Source organism: Piliocolobus tephrosceles, chromosome 11, assembly GCF_002776525.5.
Source record: "Piliocolobus tephrosceles isolate RC106 chromosome 11, ASM277652v3, whole genome shotgun sequence".
Lineage (NCBI taxonomy): Eukaryota > Metazoa > Chordata > Mammalia > Primates > Cercopithecidae > Piliocolobus > Piliocolobus tephrosceles.
The window spans coordinates 46932586-46953438 of record NC_045444.1 but is presented as its reverse complement, the minus strand read 5'-3'; the positions used below and the strand labels follow the sequence as shown (position 1 = coordinate 46953438).

The 20853-nt window shown below is 34.5% G+C and overlaps 1 protein-coding gene and 1 long non-coding RNA gene across 6 annotated transcripts in view; one reads left to right on the top strand and one right to left on the bottom strand.

Moving 5' to 3' along the window:
- The window catches only part of LOC111546077, a 32524-nt gene extending 30982 nt beyond the window's left edge, over nucleotides 1-1542 (top strand). Inside the window, exon 4 of the long non-coding RNA XR_002732637.1 lies at nucleotides 839-1542. This is a non-coding gene — a long non-coding RNA (uncharacterized LOC111546077). The remainder of the gene's footprint in view (nucleotides 1-838) is intronic.
- The window catches only part of TANK (TRAF family member associated NFKB activator), a 106853-nt gene that overhangs the window by 11813 nt on the left and 74187 nt on the right, over nucleotides 1-20853 (bottom strand). For all 5 annotated transcript variants that reach the window (XM_023217362.3, XM_023217360.3, XM_026454096.1 and 2 more), the window contains 2 exons: nucleotides 19833-19951; nucleotides 331-407 (listed from right to left, as the gene is read on the bottom strand). In XM_023217362.3, coding sequence (XP_023073130.1) covers nucleotides 331-407; nucleotides 19833-19951 — 196 coding nt within the window. The remainder of the gene's footprint in view (nucleotides 1-330; nucleotides 408-19832; nucleotides 19952-20853) is intronic.

Here is a 20853-nt window from a genome sequence, read left to right as displayed (position 1 = left end):
TGTTCTCTGCAAACATCTTAAATAGAATATTAAATATTCCTCATTTTGGTAAAGTTCACATTAGGATCCCTCCATATAAAGAAATATAGCCTTAACCCTTGGTCTATTGAAATAGTAGAGCTTTAGAGAATTCAAGTTTTAGATCCAGCTCTGCTATTAACTGCATGACTTGTTTAGGTCATTTTTAACATGTAGGACTCTGGGGATGGTCACTTCCATTTATTCTAAAAAGCTATTTTTTTGCAATTGTTAAAGCTTAAAAAATATATATAAAATATATTTCAGTATTGATAATTTTTAAGAGTTGGCAAAAAAAGGATGTAGAACTACCTTTCATGGAGCAAAGGACTGCCAAGACTCCTTGCTGAAGTTTCTTTTCTAGGAGAAGAAACCTCTTGTCTTCTTACCTTAAAGATACAAAATGATTACTATTACTACTTTAAATTGCTTCCAAATTCAAATGAGATCGAGTAAAGAGAAAACACAAAGGAAAATTTATTTACCTTTCCTATTGAAAAATAATTTGAGACAGCTTATAGACCTATATGTAATATGCAATTGATTTTTTTCTTTAAATGAGAAAAATCAATGAAAAAGGAAAATGAAGGAGGAAAGTCTGAAGAGATGAAATATTTCTGGCAACTTCAATTACTATTTCCAGTACTGGTAATTTAAGAAATTTCTCAAATTCAACTATTGATCAAAATTGCTATCTGTTCACCAAGCACTTCATATGCCCAGAAACTTAGGGGGAAATAAAATGTATGTGTTTACTTCTTTTGATATTCAGTAAAAATGGCCTATATATTTAAATTAATGTGTTTGTCTTTTGTTATAGATTCTTTGCTGAAGAATGCAGCTGTATTAAAGGAAGAAAGAAAACCAAGCTACAGCTCCTTATAATTCAACAAGCATTTAAAAGGTTTATAAAATAGTGCAATTATATATTTAAGCTGCTTCAACACAAGTTCTTGCCTTTCACTCCCACCCTGTGGCTTACACTGGTATTACATCTGTTCTGACATTTAAAAATCAACATTAAAGAACATGTTGTAATAATGTATTCTATGGCTTAAATATTTAAAAAATTTTACACCATACCTAGAAAGTGTTGTGTACTTTCTAAAGCTTATAAACTGACAAGTCCAGAGATCTGAAGAATCCTAATACCGAATCATAAGTTATAATTTATCCAAAATTGTATAGTTCTTAAATTTCAAATCCAAACCAGGGGATATCTATCTTTAGTGACATTTAGATTTTATTTAATTAAGGTCATTGTAGCTATTATAAATGGAAGACTTTACTTCATTGTGTCTTATCACTTAAGTACTTCACTCTTGCTTTTCAAAATATTTCTTTCAATTTCTTCAGTCTTATTTGTTCTCTAAGACAAATACTTGATTTCAGTTTGTTTTTCTTAAAATTAATATCTTCTCCAATTTATATCCCAGTTTTTTCTAAATAAATGCTTTAAATATATATAGAGTATTATTTTTATAGTATCTCAAAATTAGTAAAATAAAATCTTGCCAATACAAACAATTTGTGATTTTATACATTATATTGTCAGGCCAAAATAAAATAAAGATTATTTTGTTGCTGCCTGCATATCATGTGTTTGACAAACATTCAGGTCATATATTCTTCTGGATTAAAACTGCTGTACTGAGCTTTATAATGCAGTCATATCAGAAGATATTTTCACATTCACAGTTTTTTTTTAAAGTGGTAGACAAGGTTTTTCTATGGTGTTTTGTGCAATGAGAACACTCAATGGATTTTAGTGTGGACTAGGAAGAAAGGCAACATTTTACAGCTAGCCAGCCAGTCAGAATACCACAAATATGAAACAAACTTTTCAAAGATTTTATCATTAAGTCTATATCAACAAAATCAGAGAAGACGTATATTAGAATACTTGGCCTAGCACGGTGGCTCATGCCTGTAATCCCAGCACTTTGGGAGACCGAGGTGGGTGGATCACAAGGTCAGGAGATTGAGACCATCCTGGCTAACATGGTGAAACCCCGTCTCCACTAAAAATACACAAAATTAGCCAGGCGTGGTGGCAGGTGCCTGTAGCCCCAGCTACTTGGGAGGCTGAGGCAGGAGAATGGCATGAACCCGGGAGGCGGAGCTTGCAGTGAGCTGAGATGGCGCCACTGCACTACAGCCTGGGCAACAGAGTGAGACTGTCTCAGAGAAGAAAGAAGAAAGAAGAAGAAAAAGAAGAAAGAAGGAAGAAGAAAGAAGGAAGAATAAGAAAGAAAGAAGAAGAAAGAAAAGAAGAAAGAAGGAGAAGGAGAAGGAGAAGAAGAAGAAAGAATACTTGTATTTGACAATTTAATATGGTCAAACAAACCATAAAATAAGTGATTAAATAGAATGACCTCCTTATAGTAAGCCAAGATTGTACCACTGCACTCCAGTCTGGGTGACATAGCAAGACTCTGTCTCAAAAAAAAAAAAAAAAGAATAATGCTCTGTAGTTTCAGGCTAAAACTGGAGATAGTTACAGAAAGTGGTAAAGATAGTGCTCCAAATTCCAAAGTCCTGACTTTGACATAAACTAGGAATGATTGCTTCTGAGATTAAAGAAGTATTAAAAACTAATGGGGATGAAGAGGACTGAAGGAAAAGATAAGAAAAAAATGACAAACCTTTGTCTCACTTGGTAAATAATTTATGCTAATCTGTGATGTTTAGATTTGATAACTAATGTGGGTGAATTTATCAAGAAAAGATTCCTTGGGTGTATTGGCAGGAGGTGAAGGAGGACTCCTTAAGGAATTCCTATGAAGTATCTAAACTAAGGTCTTCAGCTTCTTCGGGGTTAGAAACACAGCTCTGCTTACCATTATTTTTGTTTTTATTGTTATTGAAAAAAAGTATTAGTGGTTGTACTAGGCAATACACTGCACCTTTTATCATTCACGCCAAATCAACCTGTTAATATATTTCAAATGAAAATTCTGAGTTCCCAGTACCCAAGAAAAATTTTCAGAAAGGGACCTCTTAAAATGTTACTTGGAAAAAAAAAAAAAAAGCTAAACAGTTTTCTGACAGACATTTTGAAGTTGGGTTTATTTAGAATGGGGCATAACATGTTAATGCTATTTTCCATTATAGCAGTCTGATACAACTTTCTGAAAACAATCATTAATTTTTCAAAGGATTTAGGATTAGTATAATCAATGGCAATTCAACACTTTTCCAGAAACTCAGACTTTTTCAGTGCATGATGTTAATAAAAATTAATCAGTTTGTTGAGCATCTCAGAGAGTAAGGATAACTTGTATTTTTCTTTCGATTCTCAAATATAATCCAAGTGGGCTCTGTACTGCAGGAAGACGAAGTTATAACTTCAAATAAGAAAGCAAGGGAATTTTGAACATTATATTTTAGGAGATTTTAAGCATTAAATCATTCAAAAAATGAATTTATTTTGAGGTACTAAAACTTAAAATACTTAACATCATAAACTGTTCCAAGTACTAGTTTGGAAATGCTGAACTTGTGGAATGAATGCTGAAATAAGAGTTTTACACATCATACTTTTCATATACACTTCCAGTATGTCGCTGGGTAAGTCATTCAACTAAATCCATTAAGATAAACACATCTGAAACAGTTGGAAGATGTAAAATGTTTCCTTAAATTTCTTATGTGAATTGGGAGAATTTTGATTTAGTGTAAGTCAATTTAAGCTTCTCATAGATGGGTATTATATCAAAAATATATGTTCTGGGGACAGTTGAATATGCAGTGATATTTAAGAAGGAGAAAAAAAGTGGTTAATATTTCATTAGTCCAAACCAAGCTTTATTCTTGATGCAAAAATAATGAAAAATGTTTTTGTTTCGCATTCTGGGATGTTAGATATCAACCTCTCAAAGAAATGTATGTTTTCCTTAACATTTGCTTTTGTTACAGTTGATACTAAAAGTGAAATTGTTTTCTTTTTATAAAAAATTGGAAAGATAGGAAATAAAAATTATCATTCAAAATCATATTTTTTTCTGAAAAATTTTAAGCAATTAAAGTCAGTAAAATAAAATTGAGTTATGGAATTTTTTTCTTTTTTTGAGACAGAGTCTCACTTTTGTTGCCCTGGCTGGAGTGCAGTGGCATGATCTTGGCTCACTGCAACCTCCATCTTCTGGGTTCAATCAATTCTCCTGCCTCAGCCTCCTAAGTAGCTGAGATTACAGAAGTCTGCCACCATGCCTGGGTAATTTTTGTATATTCAGTAGAGACAGGGTTTCAGCATGTTGGTCAGGCTGGTTTCGAACTCCTGACCTCAGGTGATCTGCCCGCCTCGGCCTCCGAAAGTGCTGGGATTACAGGCGTGAGCCACCGCACCCAGCTGAGTTATGGAATTTTTAAAGATAATTCTGACTAAACTCTTTAACAAGATGTATATTCTCTCATATGTATGTAAGAAACCCAAACTTTAAAAGGCTTCTATTAAGTGAAGAAGGTACGTTTTCAATGACACATATTTCACTTTACTCCAGTGTTCACATCAAAGACTTCCTTTAAACTTTAGTTAGGATCCTTGCATGCAAAGGAATATTTATTTTTAGCTAGCTCAGGCAACTGAGTGTAGTCAATGTTTTATTTCGTTTCTGGATGAGGCTAAACAGAAATAGGCTTTTTAAGCAGAAACAAGAATCCTTACTTGGATCAATATAAACTAAGAAATAAGCCAAGGTGGGATGGGATGGATTGGTAGAGGGAATATAAAACTATGGAATAGGTATAAATGTTAGCTTGATAAAATTCATTACAGAAAAAGGAAAAGTAAGTAGTAGGAAAAAAACTGAAAATAAAGATTCATTTGTCACTTAGATTTTTGAGATCTAAGAATGAAATGTTAAAGGAGGAACTGAGGTTGAGTATTTCATTACCATATGAAATATGATATATTTTGTCTACATATACTGAGACAAAAGATGTTATGGTGAAGTCAAGCACTGGATACAGCTGAATTAGGGAGAAAGTAAAAAAAGGGCAGAGACAGAAAAAGATTAAGGTATAAAACAGGACCAGAAAAAAATTACAAAAAGATATTTGATAAGAATAAACATAAAAGAATAGTAACATAAAAGTTTGAAGACAAAAGCTAAAAAAAATAATATTGTATTTAATCTAAAAGAACTTATAGCCATATAAAATCTATGGTTCTCTCACTCTCATTAACATTCCTGAAAATCTAGCAAAGCAAGAGAAACACAAATCCTAGGAGCCTTGTCTGTTCTGTGTGATACAGTGTGCTAGGCAAACCCACTGCCAGTGTGGGAACAACTCCAGGGTAAAATGGGATCCATCCCAGAGTTCTGAAGGAAGTGGCAAGAAAATAAACAATATAAAAATAAAATTAAACACCCTAATTACTTCCAAGTTCTTTATTGGGTTGTGGTTTAACATAACCCATCCCCACAATCTCTACTGATTCAATGCTACAATAAAACATATTGTTTCAGAAAAGGTAAAATCCTTTACCAGTACTGCCACAATTACTGTAATTTCAATTCTATCCAAGTTAATTTGTAGAATGAGATGAATACTTTTCTAGTATCTGTCTTCTAAGTCTTTCACTTTGTATTAGGTACCTTTTGCATATATCTTTCTGAATTTATTTGTTTAAAGGGAAGAAATATTTGTGGAGATGCTTTTTTAATGCAAAACGGAAACTGCATAACTTCAGTGACTAATTTAATTAAGATTTCTCACACTCCTTTCACTCTTTCCCCAAATACTACACTTAAAATGAACTGATCCGTGCTGCGCATGGTGGCATGCTCCTGTAATCCCAACTACTAGGGAAGCTGAGAGGGAGGAGTTTGAGACCAGCCTGGGCAACACAGCAAGAACCCGTCTCAAAAAAGAAAAAATCAACTGATTTGGAAAAATCCTTTAATCACAAATTTAGTGTTATACCACTACACCATGAAGAACAGAAGCTATCTTCTTGAAAATAGCTATTATTTAAGCAATTTGCATGTATTACTTATTTAACTTAAATCACAAAATCTGCTTATTTTGAGATGGAGGTCTTGCAATGTTGAGCAGACTAGAGTCAAATTTCTGGACTCAAGCAGTCTTCTTGCTGCAGCCTCTGAAGTAGCTAGGACTACAGGTGCACACCACTGCACCTGGCAAGCCACAAAATCTTCTGAATTATGTACTTAATTATGATTTTAAAATTTGCTTTGAAGAGATCAAATAATTTGTATATAGTTTGGCAGATGGAGTAGCTGTGACTGGAACACAAGCCTTTCTGCCCCAGTAGCTTTAACTACTTAGCCATAATGCTTGGCTGCTGGAGAAGCTAAGTGGTACAGTTATCCAGCATAGGGCTGGAGATAAAGAATGGTTACATTTACATATTGCACCAAGGCAAACTAATTTTAAGATTCTAAAATCTTCCTGTCATACAATAAAAATACATATTTATCACTGAGAAGCAGTTACAGGCCACGTTTTGATGCTTAAATATTGCCCAGGGTGGGAGGGGAAACCTTTGGTATAGCCTTTTTTTGCTGTGTTCTCAAGGATGTATCATACAAATAGAAATGTACATCCAAAAATAACTTAAGATAGATTTACTCAAGTTTTGCCAAACGAGTCACTTGTTAACACAGGCAATTTGGCAGTACTTTCTTTGACAAAATTTCATAGTATTTCTCAAACTTGGCATAGAAGTTAAGCATTTGACAAAGCATGACAATGGGTAGAGTACCCTACCGGTAATTCTATCCTCTCTGGAAAGCTTAACTCCCTTCCTGCCTCCCCAGCTATCTTTTAATAAAAGACTGGGTATAGTTATAGTAGCTGATAAAGTCCTTGTCTGGTAATTTCAGTGTCTGAATCATCTTAGGGTTGGTGTCTGTTCTCTTATAACTGGGTCACATTTTCTGGGTTCTTTATATGTTGGGTGATTTTGGACCATATCCTGACCATACTCAGCCAGAAAAAAAACAAAAAACTAGACTTTAGGAGCTAAGATTCCATAGTGTAGGAGTGAGCACCTAACAAACCATTCTTCTGCAAATAACAGTTATAAACTTTGAGCAACACACACACACACACACACACACCCCAACTACTTGAAAACACTGAAGACCGAACTTTGCATATATTGGAGGAGAGTCAAAAATGTGTAGTAAGTAATTGGCTTAGAGTGCATTCCCAGTTTTCTATGGTTTTGTCCTGATGATGGCCACACTACAGCAGAGGCACAGTAGTAGCTGAAATTCCAACAAAAAAGCCCACTAACATTCTGGCTGGAAGAACCAAGAAGGAGAATGAGATCATAACCATGGTCACCGGAGAGTGAGGGAAAGGAGCCCTAGAGAATTTGAGAACCTTAAATTCTGAATTTCAATTCAGCTCAAGTCTCTGGCAGTCCCAAAGTTGGGCGAGACTAAAAGCTTTGTAGCTAAAGCTCTAAGTATTGAACTGAGATTGGAGCTGCCTCTCTCCATAGGAGTGACAGTTACCCTGAGCTAATCAAGTTCACTGCCTGTAAAAACAAAACTACCAATACCCTTCACCACTCTAGAAAACATTTTGTCCATTTCTTAAAACAAACAAAAACTCCAAACATGTAAGTACTATAGGACCCAATGAATGCACTCCTGGGCACATCAAACTTTATGTTCACACAGAAACCTGTATACAAAATGTTTACAGCAGCGCTCTGTCTATAAAGTAAGAAAAAGATAGGAAGCACTTTCTCCTCTGAAGTCATGATTATGTCACCTAAAAATGGTTATGGTAAATGAAATGGCTCATTCAAAACTGTTTTAGCTTTCAGTTTACATAATGTTCTCCCAAGTGACCTAGAATACTTTTGGCTCTTGTAGAGATTATCCTTTTTCCATCAAAATATTGTAGAAAATTTAACTTTACGTATCTATGTACACATAACCAAGAAAAAGGCAAATAAGAACTTTTCTTCTTTTCTGTTAGCATCAAAAAAATCTTAGGGCAGGAGAAACTCTAAAGAAACTGAGGTTAGGTCTTTCCTGCGTAGTAAAATTCAAAACTGGGGGACTCACCACCTTTTTTTTTTTTTTTTTTTTTTTTGGCCAAGAAAGAATTTAGCAAAAACTAAACAAACTACCAAGACCTAGTATCTTCTTCACGTCAAAGAGGAATTAACATTTATCAAAAAGAAAAAGAGTAGGAAGAAGAATTTTAGATTCAGCTTTATCAAAAAGTTATCACTTTATGCTCACGGCTCAGGATAAGATGAGAAGCAAGAGCTGAGGACAGAAGTGAGGAGTCTCAGGCTGCAGAATAGGTAAAAAAGAGAAGGCAAGAAAGAATGTTCAATGAGCAGAAACAAGAAGGAAAGCAAGGAGATTCACTGTGGCCATTTGGCCATTTAGCAGACATATGGTCCAGATGTAACTTCTAGAGAATACAGACAAGTCAGTGGCTCCCTATAGTATTATTAAGATAAAATGTAGAGGGAAACATGCTGTCTTTAATGTTAAATAGTCAAGAGAAATTAGGAGTAGAAATAACAATGAGTAAATCCATCAAATATGGAATTACTTAGAGGAAACTAAGCTTAAATGCAAAAACCACACTACTATTGACAAACATAATAGGAAAGAGACAACAAAAGATGCTCATCTTAAAATTATTCGTTTCCAAAAGGGACTTATCAGGGAGGGAGACAAAAACCACAGGTTAATGACAATGCAGAATGTGTGGAAACTGCTATACAACAGTTTTATTAGGATTCTAAAATATATAGCTTAGAGCATAAGTATATAGAAAGATGACTAACTGGCAAAGAAAAAAAATCTTTCAGGGAATAAATCAGCTTTCATAACATAGCAAGACACTGCTTAACCAAGCAACAGAGAAGCTCGGAGTGTATAGGTACAAATGAAAAATTAGGTGACTCTTTCCCTCCTCTACCCTCAAAATCTAGCAGTATCTTGGAGGGAACTACGAATCCAGTGAGAGGATGTTAAAATACAATACCGGGAAGAGAGTTAGCTGAAGATCCTGTACTTAAACAAAGCTAAGTGGTTTTCTTAGTATTGATTTCATATCCTAGATACAGTCTTGTGCCTTTAAAAATTGCCAGAGTACCTAGTATGCAGCACTTCATAGTCCTAGGGTTTTATGGAACGTACTAGAAAATGCAGATATCTACTATCAAATTATCTTTTAACAACTTAGAGTCAAAATTCAGAGTCTGCTCTAGATTTAATATAGATTAATTCACAAGCATCATGATTTAAAGTATGAAGATGTAAAACAATTGATTATCCAATGTATGTGAAAAGAACTGATGAGGAAGCACTAGGACCTCCATGTACAAGTAAACATTCCTGAGGAGATGCTGGAGTATTCTTAGAACATGACATTTTTTTCAGTAGGATGAAAAGTAACTTACTGAGAAAAAGGCAATATGATTTTTTTTCTAACAGGATATTATAATATGGTTAAACCAGTGATTCCCAAAATATGGTCCAGAATCCTTAAGGGTCCCAAGTACCTTTCAAGGGATACAATGTTGGGAGATGTAATATGCCATGGCCCCTGAGCATTCGGGCACATTTTTGCTGTTCATGTCAGGAATACAAGAATCTCACTGTTCTTTACCTGGGGCTTTTCTCAGGCTTGTGTTTGCAGAGAGCAAATTTGAAAGACTAGGTAATATCTCCCTCTTGGACAAAGAGCAGGCATGCTTACCGCCTGCTATAAAATGGTGGGTTCCCCAAGCTCAATATGCCTCTCCTTCAATGTAACCATTGCATGTATAAGCATCATCTGTGTCTATCTGTGTTACCTCCTAGGTGGGACTAATGAAAATAAGATGTTCTTGGCTACTTGTTTTACTGTAAATAATAAAGTCCTTTTTCTCTGATTCACTTTTCTGTTTTTCTCCAGTACCCATGAAACAGTAACTGGCTAACTTATTAGCTTGTAAGTAGAATAAAATGAAATCCCAGACCCTGACATAATGACATAATTGAAATCAACTATTGTCACAATTAAGATATTATTAATATTTGCATTTTTTACTGTGTTGGCATTTAGGCTGATTATGCAAAAACAATGGTGAGTAAAACTGCTGGTGCCCAAGTATGACTAAGGCCATATCAAACTGTTGTCATTGTATTCTTCAATGTCACACACTCAGGAAAAAAACAGCAAAAAAAAAAAAAAGGCAGTTTCAACTAAGAATGTCCTTAATAAGGCAGTAAAATGATTAATTTTACTGAAACTTGATCTCAACATATTTTTAATATTTTGTGTGACAAAATGGGAAGTATACACAAAAGGACTTCTGCTGCATACTGAAGTACAATTATTGTCTTGGGGAAAAGTACTTGTGCAACTATTTGAGTTCCAAGTAAACCAGTTACTTTTCTAATGGAATGCCATTTTTGCTTGAAAGAATGACTGACACACAAGCTATGGTTATTCAGACATTTTCTCAAAACCAAATGAAGTTAGCCTGTCATGTTAAGGAAAGCAACTGACAAGATTTGTTGCCAATGATAAAATTTGAGCTTCCAAGTGAAAATTAAAATTTTGGAAAACCTGTACCTGTCATAGTAAGCTTGACAGATGCCCAATACTTAAAATATTTTTCTGATGTGATCAGTGATGATGTTAAATGTGATTTAAAAATATTATATAATAGGTCAACATTTGCAAGATCTACACAACTTAGTGAACCAATATTTTCCAAATGATTCATGATGTAACAATCACACATTAGTAAAAGACATATTCAAAGTACAAGATAGACCAACAGCTTTTAATGTAAAGTTCACTGATACGGTTTCAGATTCCATATTGCAGGTAACATTTTAAGACACTACCAAATTTTAGTGCAGTATCAAAGACTATCCACAATTGCTAAAAAGGCTATTAAAATACTCTTCCCCTTTTCAACTACAATATCTATTTTGAGGCTAAATTTTCATCATATAATTCAACCAAAAAAAAAAAAATCACAGCAGATTGAATGTAGAAGCATTTCATAACACTGAAAAAAAAAAATACCTTCAAAACAGATTTAGAGAATTTTTTTTTTTTTTTTTTGAGACAGAGTCTCTCTCTTGCCCAGGCTGTGATCTTGGCTCATGCAACCTCCACCTCCTGGGTTCAAGCGATTCAACTGCCTCAGCCTCCAGAGTAGCTGGGATTGCAGGCACCCACCATCATGCCTGGCTAATTTTTCTATTCTTAGTAGAGACAGGGTTTCATTACATTGGCCAGGCTGGTCTCAAACTCCTGACCTCAAGTGATCCACCCACCTTGGCCTTCCAAAGTGTTGGGATTACAGGAGTAAGCCACTGCGCCCAGTCAGATTTTGACAACTTTCAGGATGACGGGTTATAATAAGATAAACTAGATGGTTTGTGGGTGCTATAGTTTGGATATTTGTTGCCTCCAAATCTGATTTTGAAATTTGATTCCCAATGTTGGAGGTGGCCTAATGAGAGGGGTCTGGGTCATGGGGGCAGATCCCTCATGAATAGAGAAATCCTGGGGGCTGTGGGGGTAAGGATAGCAGGTGAGTTCTTACTCTTTTAGCTCCTGAGAAAACTGGTTGTTAAAAAGAATCTGTCACCTCCCCTCTCTCTCTTGCTTCCTTTCTCACCATGGGATCTCTGCAATGCTGGCCCCTCTTTGCCTTCTGCCATGAGTGGAAGCAGCCTGTGGCCCCTGCCAGATGCAGATGTCCAATCTTGAACTTTTACAAATATCAGAATCATGAGCCAAATAAACCTTTTTTCTTCATAAATCACCCAGCCTCAGGTATTCCTTTATAGCAACACAGACTATGATGGAGGTGGACAGGGGGCTATTCCTTACCTATCGAAGTTGAGAGAACAGCCTTTCATGTCTTGGCCAAGAGAAATTAGGGCTGGATAGACTCTGTCGACTCTATTGTGTGTGCTTTGAAGATGAGTTTTAAATAAAGGGAAGTGTGAAAAAAAGGATGAGAAGGGGAAATAAGGAGAGAAAAGCCATACTAGAGACATTCAAATTTGCTTCTAAGTTAGGAAAGAGAATTTAGAAGGTTGACATATCACTTCTTATTTTCTTTTCTTCCTCAAAATTATTTCCAGTATTTTAACAAAAGCAAAAACTGTAAGATGATGTACTGAATTCAAAAACACAAACCCAGAGCAGGAACGAGTTAGGAAGAATTAATAATTTAGATTTGGAAACAAAGTTTCTGCAATAGAAAATTTCAATGTAATTATTAAAACGTTTTGGATATCAATATTTTTTTCTTAAGAGTTTGTGTATTGGCCAGCCACAGTGGCACACATCTGTAATCCCATCACTATAGGAGTCCGAGGCGGGTGGATCATTTGAGATCAGGAGTTCGGGACTAGCCTGGTCAACATAGTGAAACCCCGTCTCTACTAAAAATACAAAAATTAGCCAGGTGTGGTGGTGCATGCTTGTAATCCCAGCTATTCGGGAGGCTGAGGCAGGAGATTCGCTTGAGCCTAGGAGGCGGAGGTTGCAGTGAGCCAAGATGGCACCACTGCACTCCGGTCTGGGTGACAGAGTGAGACCCTGTCTCAAAAAAAAAAACAGTTTGTGTAGTATGACACTTCGGAGAAAACTGAACTTTAATGAATAAATTGGTTGAGGATAGTTGTTTTCCTTTCTAATTGATATTCTACCAGGAAGTCTATAAAAGAGGCTGGTCTCTAAAGAGGAGCAATATAGAAGCATTAGATATAAAAATAGGGTATATATAATGCAGTTTCTAGAAAGAAAACCAGGAGAAGCAGTACATTTGCTCTGGATTGCAAGGTAAGGATTACCTGAGGTACTACACACAAACACGTTTTTCTCCAATTCTCTAAGCCCCAGCCTACATTGGCCTGTGCCATTGTACAGTGTGCATAATCACCATTTCTGTATGATAAAAGATGGAAAGAAGAGATTAAACATTAAAGGAATTCAGGGGCAAATTTTTAAAAAGTTGAGTAACAAACAAATGCAGTTAAATTTATTTCAAGTTCCTCTCTTAGAAGAGGTGCTATGTGTTTAGATGATGTAAATGAGATGTGACTTTTCCACAGAAATCACTTAGTAGTTAAATATGCTAACGGCCTAATTTTTAGCTTTTGTTCAAATGATGAAAAACATGCTTATCATTTACCTATAAACCATTTTAAAGCTTTTACTTACTTGGACAATATATAGCAACTTAACAAACAAATGTGGTTTAAGAGAGTTGCAACAGAAAGTGTCTGGAGTGTTGAGAGAAGCTATAGGGGCCCAAAACTCAGATGATCCCTAAGTGGGCACTGCCCTTCAAGTCCAGTGTATATAAGATATAAACAGTATAAGGATGGGGATGCCATCTAAGACCTAGACCTGTGAGATTAGGATTTTATTAGCTACAGAAGATCAGAAAGCAGAACAGAGTTCAAGTTCATGTACTGCCTGCCAAAACTGCTATACATAATTGAAGGAGCAGACCATGCGTAAATGCCACTCACTGAAGGACTGTCTATAGAATAAACTAAGAAAAAGGTAGCAAGCACTTTCTCCTCTGTAGCCACGATTATGTCACCTAAAAATGGTTATGGTAAATGAAATGGCTCATTCAAAACCTTCAGTTTTAGCTTTTGCTTTCAGTTTACATAATGTTCTCCCAAGTGACCTAGAATAGTTCTGGCTCTTGTCTAAAAATTATCCTTTTTCCATCAAAATCTTGTAGAAAATTTAACTTTACTTATCTATGCACACATAACCAAGATAAAGGCCAAGTAAGAACTTGTCTTCTTTTCTGTACTGGAACCTAAATTGTGGGCCCTTGATCAAGCCCTTAAGCTGAGAATTTTAATTTTTAAATTAAATTAAGGCCCTATATGTTTTATCAGTGCCATAAAATTACAGTTAGAATTTCTTTTTTTCAGACAGAGTTTCGCTTGTCACCTACGCTGGAGTGCACAATCTCAGCTCACTGTAACCTCCACCTCCCGGGTTCAAGCAATTCTCCTGCTTTGGCCTCCCAAGTGGCTGGAATTACAGGTGCCTGCCACCACGCCCGGCTAATTTTTGTAGTTTTAGTAGAGACTGGGTTTCATTTTGTTATATAATTAGGACTTTACATTATTTTATAATGCTTGCTAATTGCTGTAGGTCTCCAAATCATCATTTCCTCAACCAGACTATAGCTCCTTAAAGGGGATAGATGTTATCTATAACTTACAATACTATTGCTGTTTTGTGTTTTGTTTTTTGTATTTCTGTTAATAACCAGCAAGGCTTGGCAAATAGGAGTTCAATAACTACTTCTTGTGTAAGTGACTGACAAATGACTTTTTAGACAACAGCTTTCTTGAAACATGTCAGAGCTTCTATATTTACTTGCAATTGTCCAGTACAGCACATCTTACTGCTTGCAATTGCCAGCTCCACAGCTATATCACTGTTTATACTATTCTAAACCTAAAACATCTTTCTTGTTCCTCAAAGCTACTAAATCTGCTGATCTAATCACAATGATAGCTATATTTGAAATCTGCAAACTGTTTAACTGACATCTTTCAGTAACAACTGCACTCGTCATATACTTGAGTTTTTAACTCAGATGAAAAATAAAGACATGTATAAAGAATAAATTAGAAATATATAGACATGAGAACACATAAACTCTATTTAATTAGTGAACTCATACCATGTTTACTTCATATTTTGGATCCTAGAATCTGAAATAACTTTTCAACATTCAATAATGTTAATTAGTAAATCAAGACTTTAAGCCGGAAGACAGGGAAAACATCTCTTTGCTCTCCAGTGGTTGGCAGTGTTAAGTATACATCATGAATTCAGAATTATTGGATAAATGATGAAAAGTAATTTACCAGTATCACCAAATTTTTTGTCTTCTATATTATTGCTTTCTACATATTTTCTTGCATCAAACCACCAAGAATTTTGTATAATTCTCCACAGGAACAAAAAGTGGCATAGAAAGATGAGGGCAAACAATTTCTGTCAAAACCTAGACACTCAAGATAGTATTTAGTTTGGCAACCAAACTATCTTGCAGAAGCAAATTACAAAAATCTCATTTCTGAGATTTTAAAAGTGACACAGTACATTACAATCCTAGTTTTTAAAAAAGTGAATTAAATTGATAATTTATAGTTTTGTATTTTTATAGAATACCTTTATATGTTACACAAATACAAAACTTGTTATTTAAATAGTAACTGCTAACATGGACATAAGTTACTATGTCTGACAATGGTGTTCTGTAAACAAGAGATGAATAGCCTTTGTCAAGAATAATTATGTGCATTTTTGTTATCTGATTTCCTATCTGCATTTTCAGTTTTTAACATTATAAAAAAGAATCAGTAATATGCAACAATTTCTTAGTTCTCTAAGCATTGCTATTATTATCCTCTGGGAAATATATTCATATTAGAATTTTTGAAATTGTTCTTAAGATGATAGGCTATGATATTTTTTCCCTTTAAGATTAATAATCACATGATTCAGGAAGTTAAATTCACTATTAAGTGAATATGAAATTCCCTTACCTTTCATCAATATTTGTTGTAAGGTAAATTATATTAAGTATCAGTCTCCTTGTCTCTTGATCTTTCACATCCTCTTCTGTACACCACAAACAATCTACAATACCTGTGTTGCTTTTAAAATATATATATGAAACTTTGATACTCATCCCTTCAAGGGGTGCAACTTAATTTCTTGCCCCACTACTTAGTGACTTGCTTCTAATGAACAAAATTAAGTGGAAGTGAAGGAATGTGACTTTGAGACTAAGTCACAGAGGGCACATTTCTCTCTCTCAGATCCCTTACTTCGAGTGAAGTTACTGTCAGTTTGGGTAGACAGGCTCATGTGGAAAGGTCTCTGGCCAACAGTCATGTGAGTGACCCATCTTGGAAGTGGATCCTCCAACCAATTAAGCCTTCGGATGACTGCAGTCCTCGTCCACATCCTGACTTCAACTTAAGAGACCCTGAGTCAGGGTCACCCAGGTAAGTCACTCCAGAATTTCTGACCCACAGAAACTCAGATATATTTGTTGTTTTAAGCCCTAAGTTTTGGGGTAAGTCTGGAATAATATGAGAGATAATACAAAAGACTGTGCAAATTACTGTGTGTACAAAAGACAAAACTAAGGTTTTCCATTAAACTGAGTATTTCCTTCCCCACTGTCTCAAGCAGAGCACTAAGGGTCATCTAATGATAGAGGCTTTGTCTTTACCTCTTTCTGTCCCTTTAGAAGTCAAAGGATATTTGCATGTTTTTTGTGTAGGAATAACATGAATAGAGATTGAACTATAAATTTCATGTCTCTTAAGTAAAATTTTCTAAAAGGGCCTCTTTCCCCTTCAAATATCCCTCTTTCCTCTACTTCATGTCTCTTTTTCCAAGGCAGCCAGAATGGCTATTTGCTAACATGTCCACCTTTCCCTTCTCAAACATCCTGACAAAACAAAGTCCTAAACAAAACAAATAGTCTAAAGAAAACAAATTCTCAAACCACCCACCAAACAGAAGGAGGAAAGGACTGTGGGTGGCTCGTAGTAGCTTCCTTCTGTTACTGGTTCAAAGCGTTTCTATTAACTTACTAATTCATTATAGAAGCTAGGCCAACTGACTGGGAATGTGATTTCTAGAAACAGATTAGTTTTGCAGAAGACCAATAATATTAAAGTATACTAAAAACAGAATAAAAAAGAATCATACCATCACCTTAACCATTTCTCTATAATGCCTTCTAGTTCTCATCCATGTGGGTGCATACTCTTATAAAACTGCAACCAACCAACACGGATTTTTTCCATTGTGGAAGAAGCTTGAATATAGCTACATATTCAGAGTTCTTTAGGAAAAGTTTCACCCGTATTAGCTAAAGGTGAATTATAACTCACCAAGTATAGACCAACACATAGGCCAGTGGAACATATTTTAATTTTCATTGCTTGATGGGCCAGTATTTTTTCTAACATAGGCCTAATTTTTTACACTAAGCATACAGACAACTCTCAAATATTCAATAAATCTAATATATCCATTCTTTTAGAATATATTTTCTCTTTTCTTTAATCCCTTATACGTTTAGTGCTCATTAGCACTTTGGCTAGAGAGATATAAAAGAAGAGGAAGCTGAAATACAAGACAGTTAATTTTAATTTTTATTAAATGGTTACAAAGAAAATTGAGTTGATGAGCTATTCAAAGTATAAAAATGTGGCTATAACATAAATCTTTCCCCTATTTGTAAAGATAATTAAGAGAACTCACTGAAGTTAGATTTATTCCTTACTTGGAGTCTTTCCTCTTACCATCTGCCCAAAAATATAGTTACAATTGATGTAATATTATTAATTCTTTGCACACAGACTATCTCTGAAATGATTTCTGTTACTTAAACTTAATTTCATCCCAGGTATCCAGATATATATATTTCACAGATAAAATAATTAGCCTACAGAATTTAAACAAATATAATTTTTAAAGAGATTTCTGTTGAAGGTCTGCTTTTGATACTTATTGACTGAAAATAAACTCTAAAACTTTCATAAATAACAAATTATCCAAACTAAAAAAAAAAACTATTAATATATCTTAGAGCTTTTCACATCATCCCTTTTGTTCTAACCAAAGTTTTATTTTCAAAACTACCTTCTACATAGTTTAAACTGGAGATGTCCTATTACTTTCAAAGGAATGCTATAAATTATTATTAAATTTGTGGTAAAGTAATGGCATTTGGAAGACACTGAAACAGGAAGATTAGAAATATTATTTATTTAAGCACTAAATTTATGTCAGTATAGTAATTCTACAATTTTATAATGTACTACAATAGCCCTAGTAACAAAATTGTATTCCAAAAAGTCAGAATCATTGTTTCTCAATTTCCTCTTTTGCAAAATAAACCTAGTATATTTCAATGCCATGGTTTCAGTGTTTATCAGCATTTTTAGATACATGAAAAATCGAATGGGGGTGAAGAAAACTGAATGACTCAAAGAATGGTTTCAAATAAAAATATATGTAATAACGGGTACCAAAATAACTTCTTACTATAAAACTTTTATTTATAGAAAAAAGCTCTCGAAATTGGATTTCTCATATTTGATGTTAAATAATAAGATAGTCTTAGTTATGCAATCAGTAACTGAATAACCCTGACAAAGTGAAAATCTCCTACTTTATTTAGAAGGAAAGAAATAAATACAGCACTCTTAATTGTTGTTGTTGATGTTAAGAAACCTGATTTGCTAAGAGTTCTTATTTTATTCAAAATATGTATCATCCCACTAAAAGCCAACTCATCTCATTAAAGATACCCTTTTCAAACTTACAAAATTTCAATGACTTATGAAAACATGGAGAACAATATAATATACATATATACTACCAAGTTAACAAGTGTTAACATTTTGCATACCTGCTTAGCTCTCTTCTATTAAAAAAAAAAAAAAAGTTGCAGATATAACTGCTGAAGCCCTCATTATTCCTTTCTCAGATATCACAGTCTCTTTTCTCCCCAGTTCTGGAAGTGATCGTTTTTCTAAAGAAGATGTGTGCCCTTCCTGTCCAGGTTTTTATACTTTTATTACATATTTGCATTTCCACAAACATTAATGTTATGTTTTAAAAACTACATAAAGTATCCTAATTAGCCAGGCGTGGCAGCATGTGCCTGTAGAATTGCTTGAACCTGGGAGGCGGAGGTTGCAGTGAGCAGAGATCATGCCACTGCACTCCAGCCTGGGTGACAGAGCAAGACTTCATCTTCAAAAAAACAAAAACAAAAACAAAACAAAATAAAACCAACAACAACAAACTATATAAAGTATTCCCATTCTATCATTTTGTAATTTCCATCTTTACTCAACATTGCTACTGAAATTTAGGCAAATTAATATATATTTAGTATATTTTGATTTTTCTAAAGAGTTTCTAAAGATCAGCTATTCTGTTATGGGTGGATATTTAAGTTGTTTCTAACCCATGGCATGAACGTCCTTGTGTATGTCTCCTTGCGGATATGTATTATTTCTTTCTGTATTACTTCAATAAAGTTTTGCTTAAGCTAGTTGGGTGGATTTGTTTTTTTTAAACTAAGCACAGACAATTGAAGAAAAAGCTAGAAAGCTATTTTCTAATCTGTCTTATTATTTATCTGATTTTAATCTTTTATTTATTTATATACACACACACCCACCTACATATATGTACATATGTATGTGGATGTGGCTTTTAATTAATTATTTAGAGACAGGGTCTCACTCTGTTGCCCAAGCTGGAATGCAGTGTCATGATCATGGGTCACTATAGCAGCCTTGATCTCTCAGGCCCAAGCAATCCTCCCACCTCGGCCTACAGCAGCTGGTACTACAGGCATGTGCCATCCTGAGTGGCTAATTTTTAAATTTTTTACAGAGATAGGGTTCCCCCTATGTGGCCCAGGCTGGTCTCAAACTGTTGAGCTCAAGTGAACCTCCCTCCTTCACCTCCCAAAGTGTTTGAACTACAGGAGTGAATCACTGTGCCCAGTCCTATTTCTTTGTTAAATCTTTTCTTTGTTGAAATGCTTGTGATGTAGAAAAAAGGTTAGTAGGAAATACAAAACCTTAGCCTTTATTTTACTTGAAAATAGTTCTTCTATTCAGAAATATTTAAGTCACATATTTATATATATGGAACTTCTGTTTGGAATTCCCATGGTAGATCACTTCAGAAAAATAAAATGAGGAAGCTATGTTACGCATCAGCATTTGAATGTTGCTTTCTGCAGAAGCAATGTCTACCTTTGGTAGTTTTTCCTTTGCTATTCCTGAAATCACTTTATTATGTGGCTGATCAACAGTCAAATTATTCTTCCTTGTTTCACTGTCTTCAAGCAGAGGAACACAGCCATAACTGCCATCTGCAAGACAAAAACCTCTTGGATATTAGCAGAAAACCCTTATTTTTGGTACCACCTGAAAAAGCAAAAATAATACAAACTCAAAACCATAAAGAGAATAGATTTTAAGGTAGGAGTTTTAGAAAATTCTTTAGGTAACAGTTACTTTGACAAGTTGTTCATTTACATTTTTTCCTTCCCACTAAACATACAAAACCCCTGCTCTCCAAAAGTCAGCAGTATGTAAAATATACAGAATTTAGAAAACTAGAAATATGCTCTTTGCCCCTGTCAGCAACAATTCAACTTTTATATAAGTCGGATTTTCAGGTATGCATTTCTTATTTAAGATAATTATTTGTATTATGACTCCATGCTTATCATAGGAAAATTAGAAAATACAGACAGCCAAAAAGAGTAAAAAGTAAATGCTACCCAAATTTTTATCACCTGTGAATTATTCCAGTTAATACTTCTTTTCCTAAACATATAAATTCACACAAGAATCACCGTTTCCTGCATAAATGAAACTTATTTACGTATCCTGCTTTGTTCATTTTGCTATATATCATCAACATATTCTTACAAGTTAATACCTATTATCACTTTTCTTGGCTACATAGCTATTCATATAGATCACTGTAACTACTGAATATTTGTTTCTAGCTTTCCATGATTAGAAATTATACTGGAATACACATCCTTGCATATATATTTTTGAGTACCTGAACAAATGTTTTCTCATGATATAGTCTTAGGACTTGAGTTTTTCGTTCAAAAGGCATAGATGTTTTCAAAAGCTTTTGCTGCTATTTACTGGCAAATTGCTTTTTAGAAAGTTTTATAAACTTTGAGTTCCACCATATAGTATAGTATAGTATAGTATAGTATAGTATAGTATAGTATAGTATAGTATAGTATAG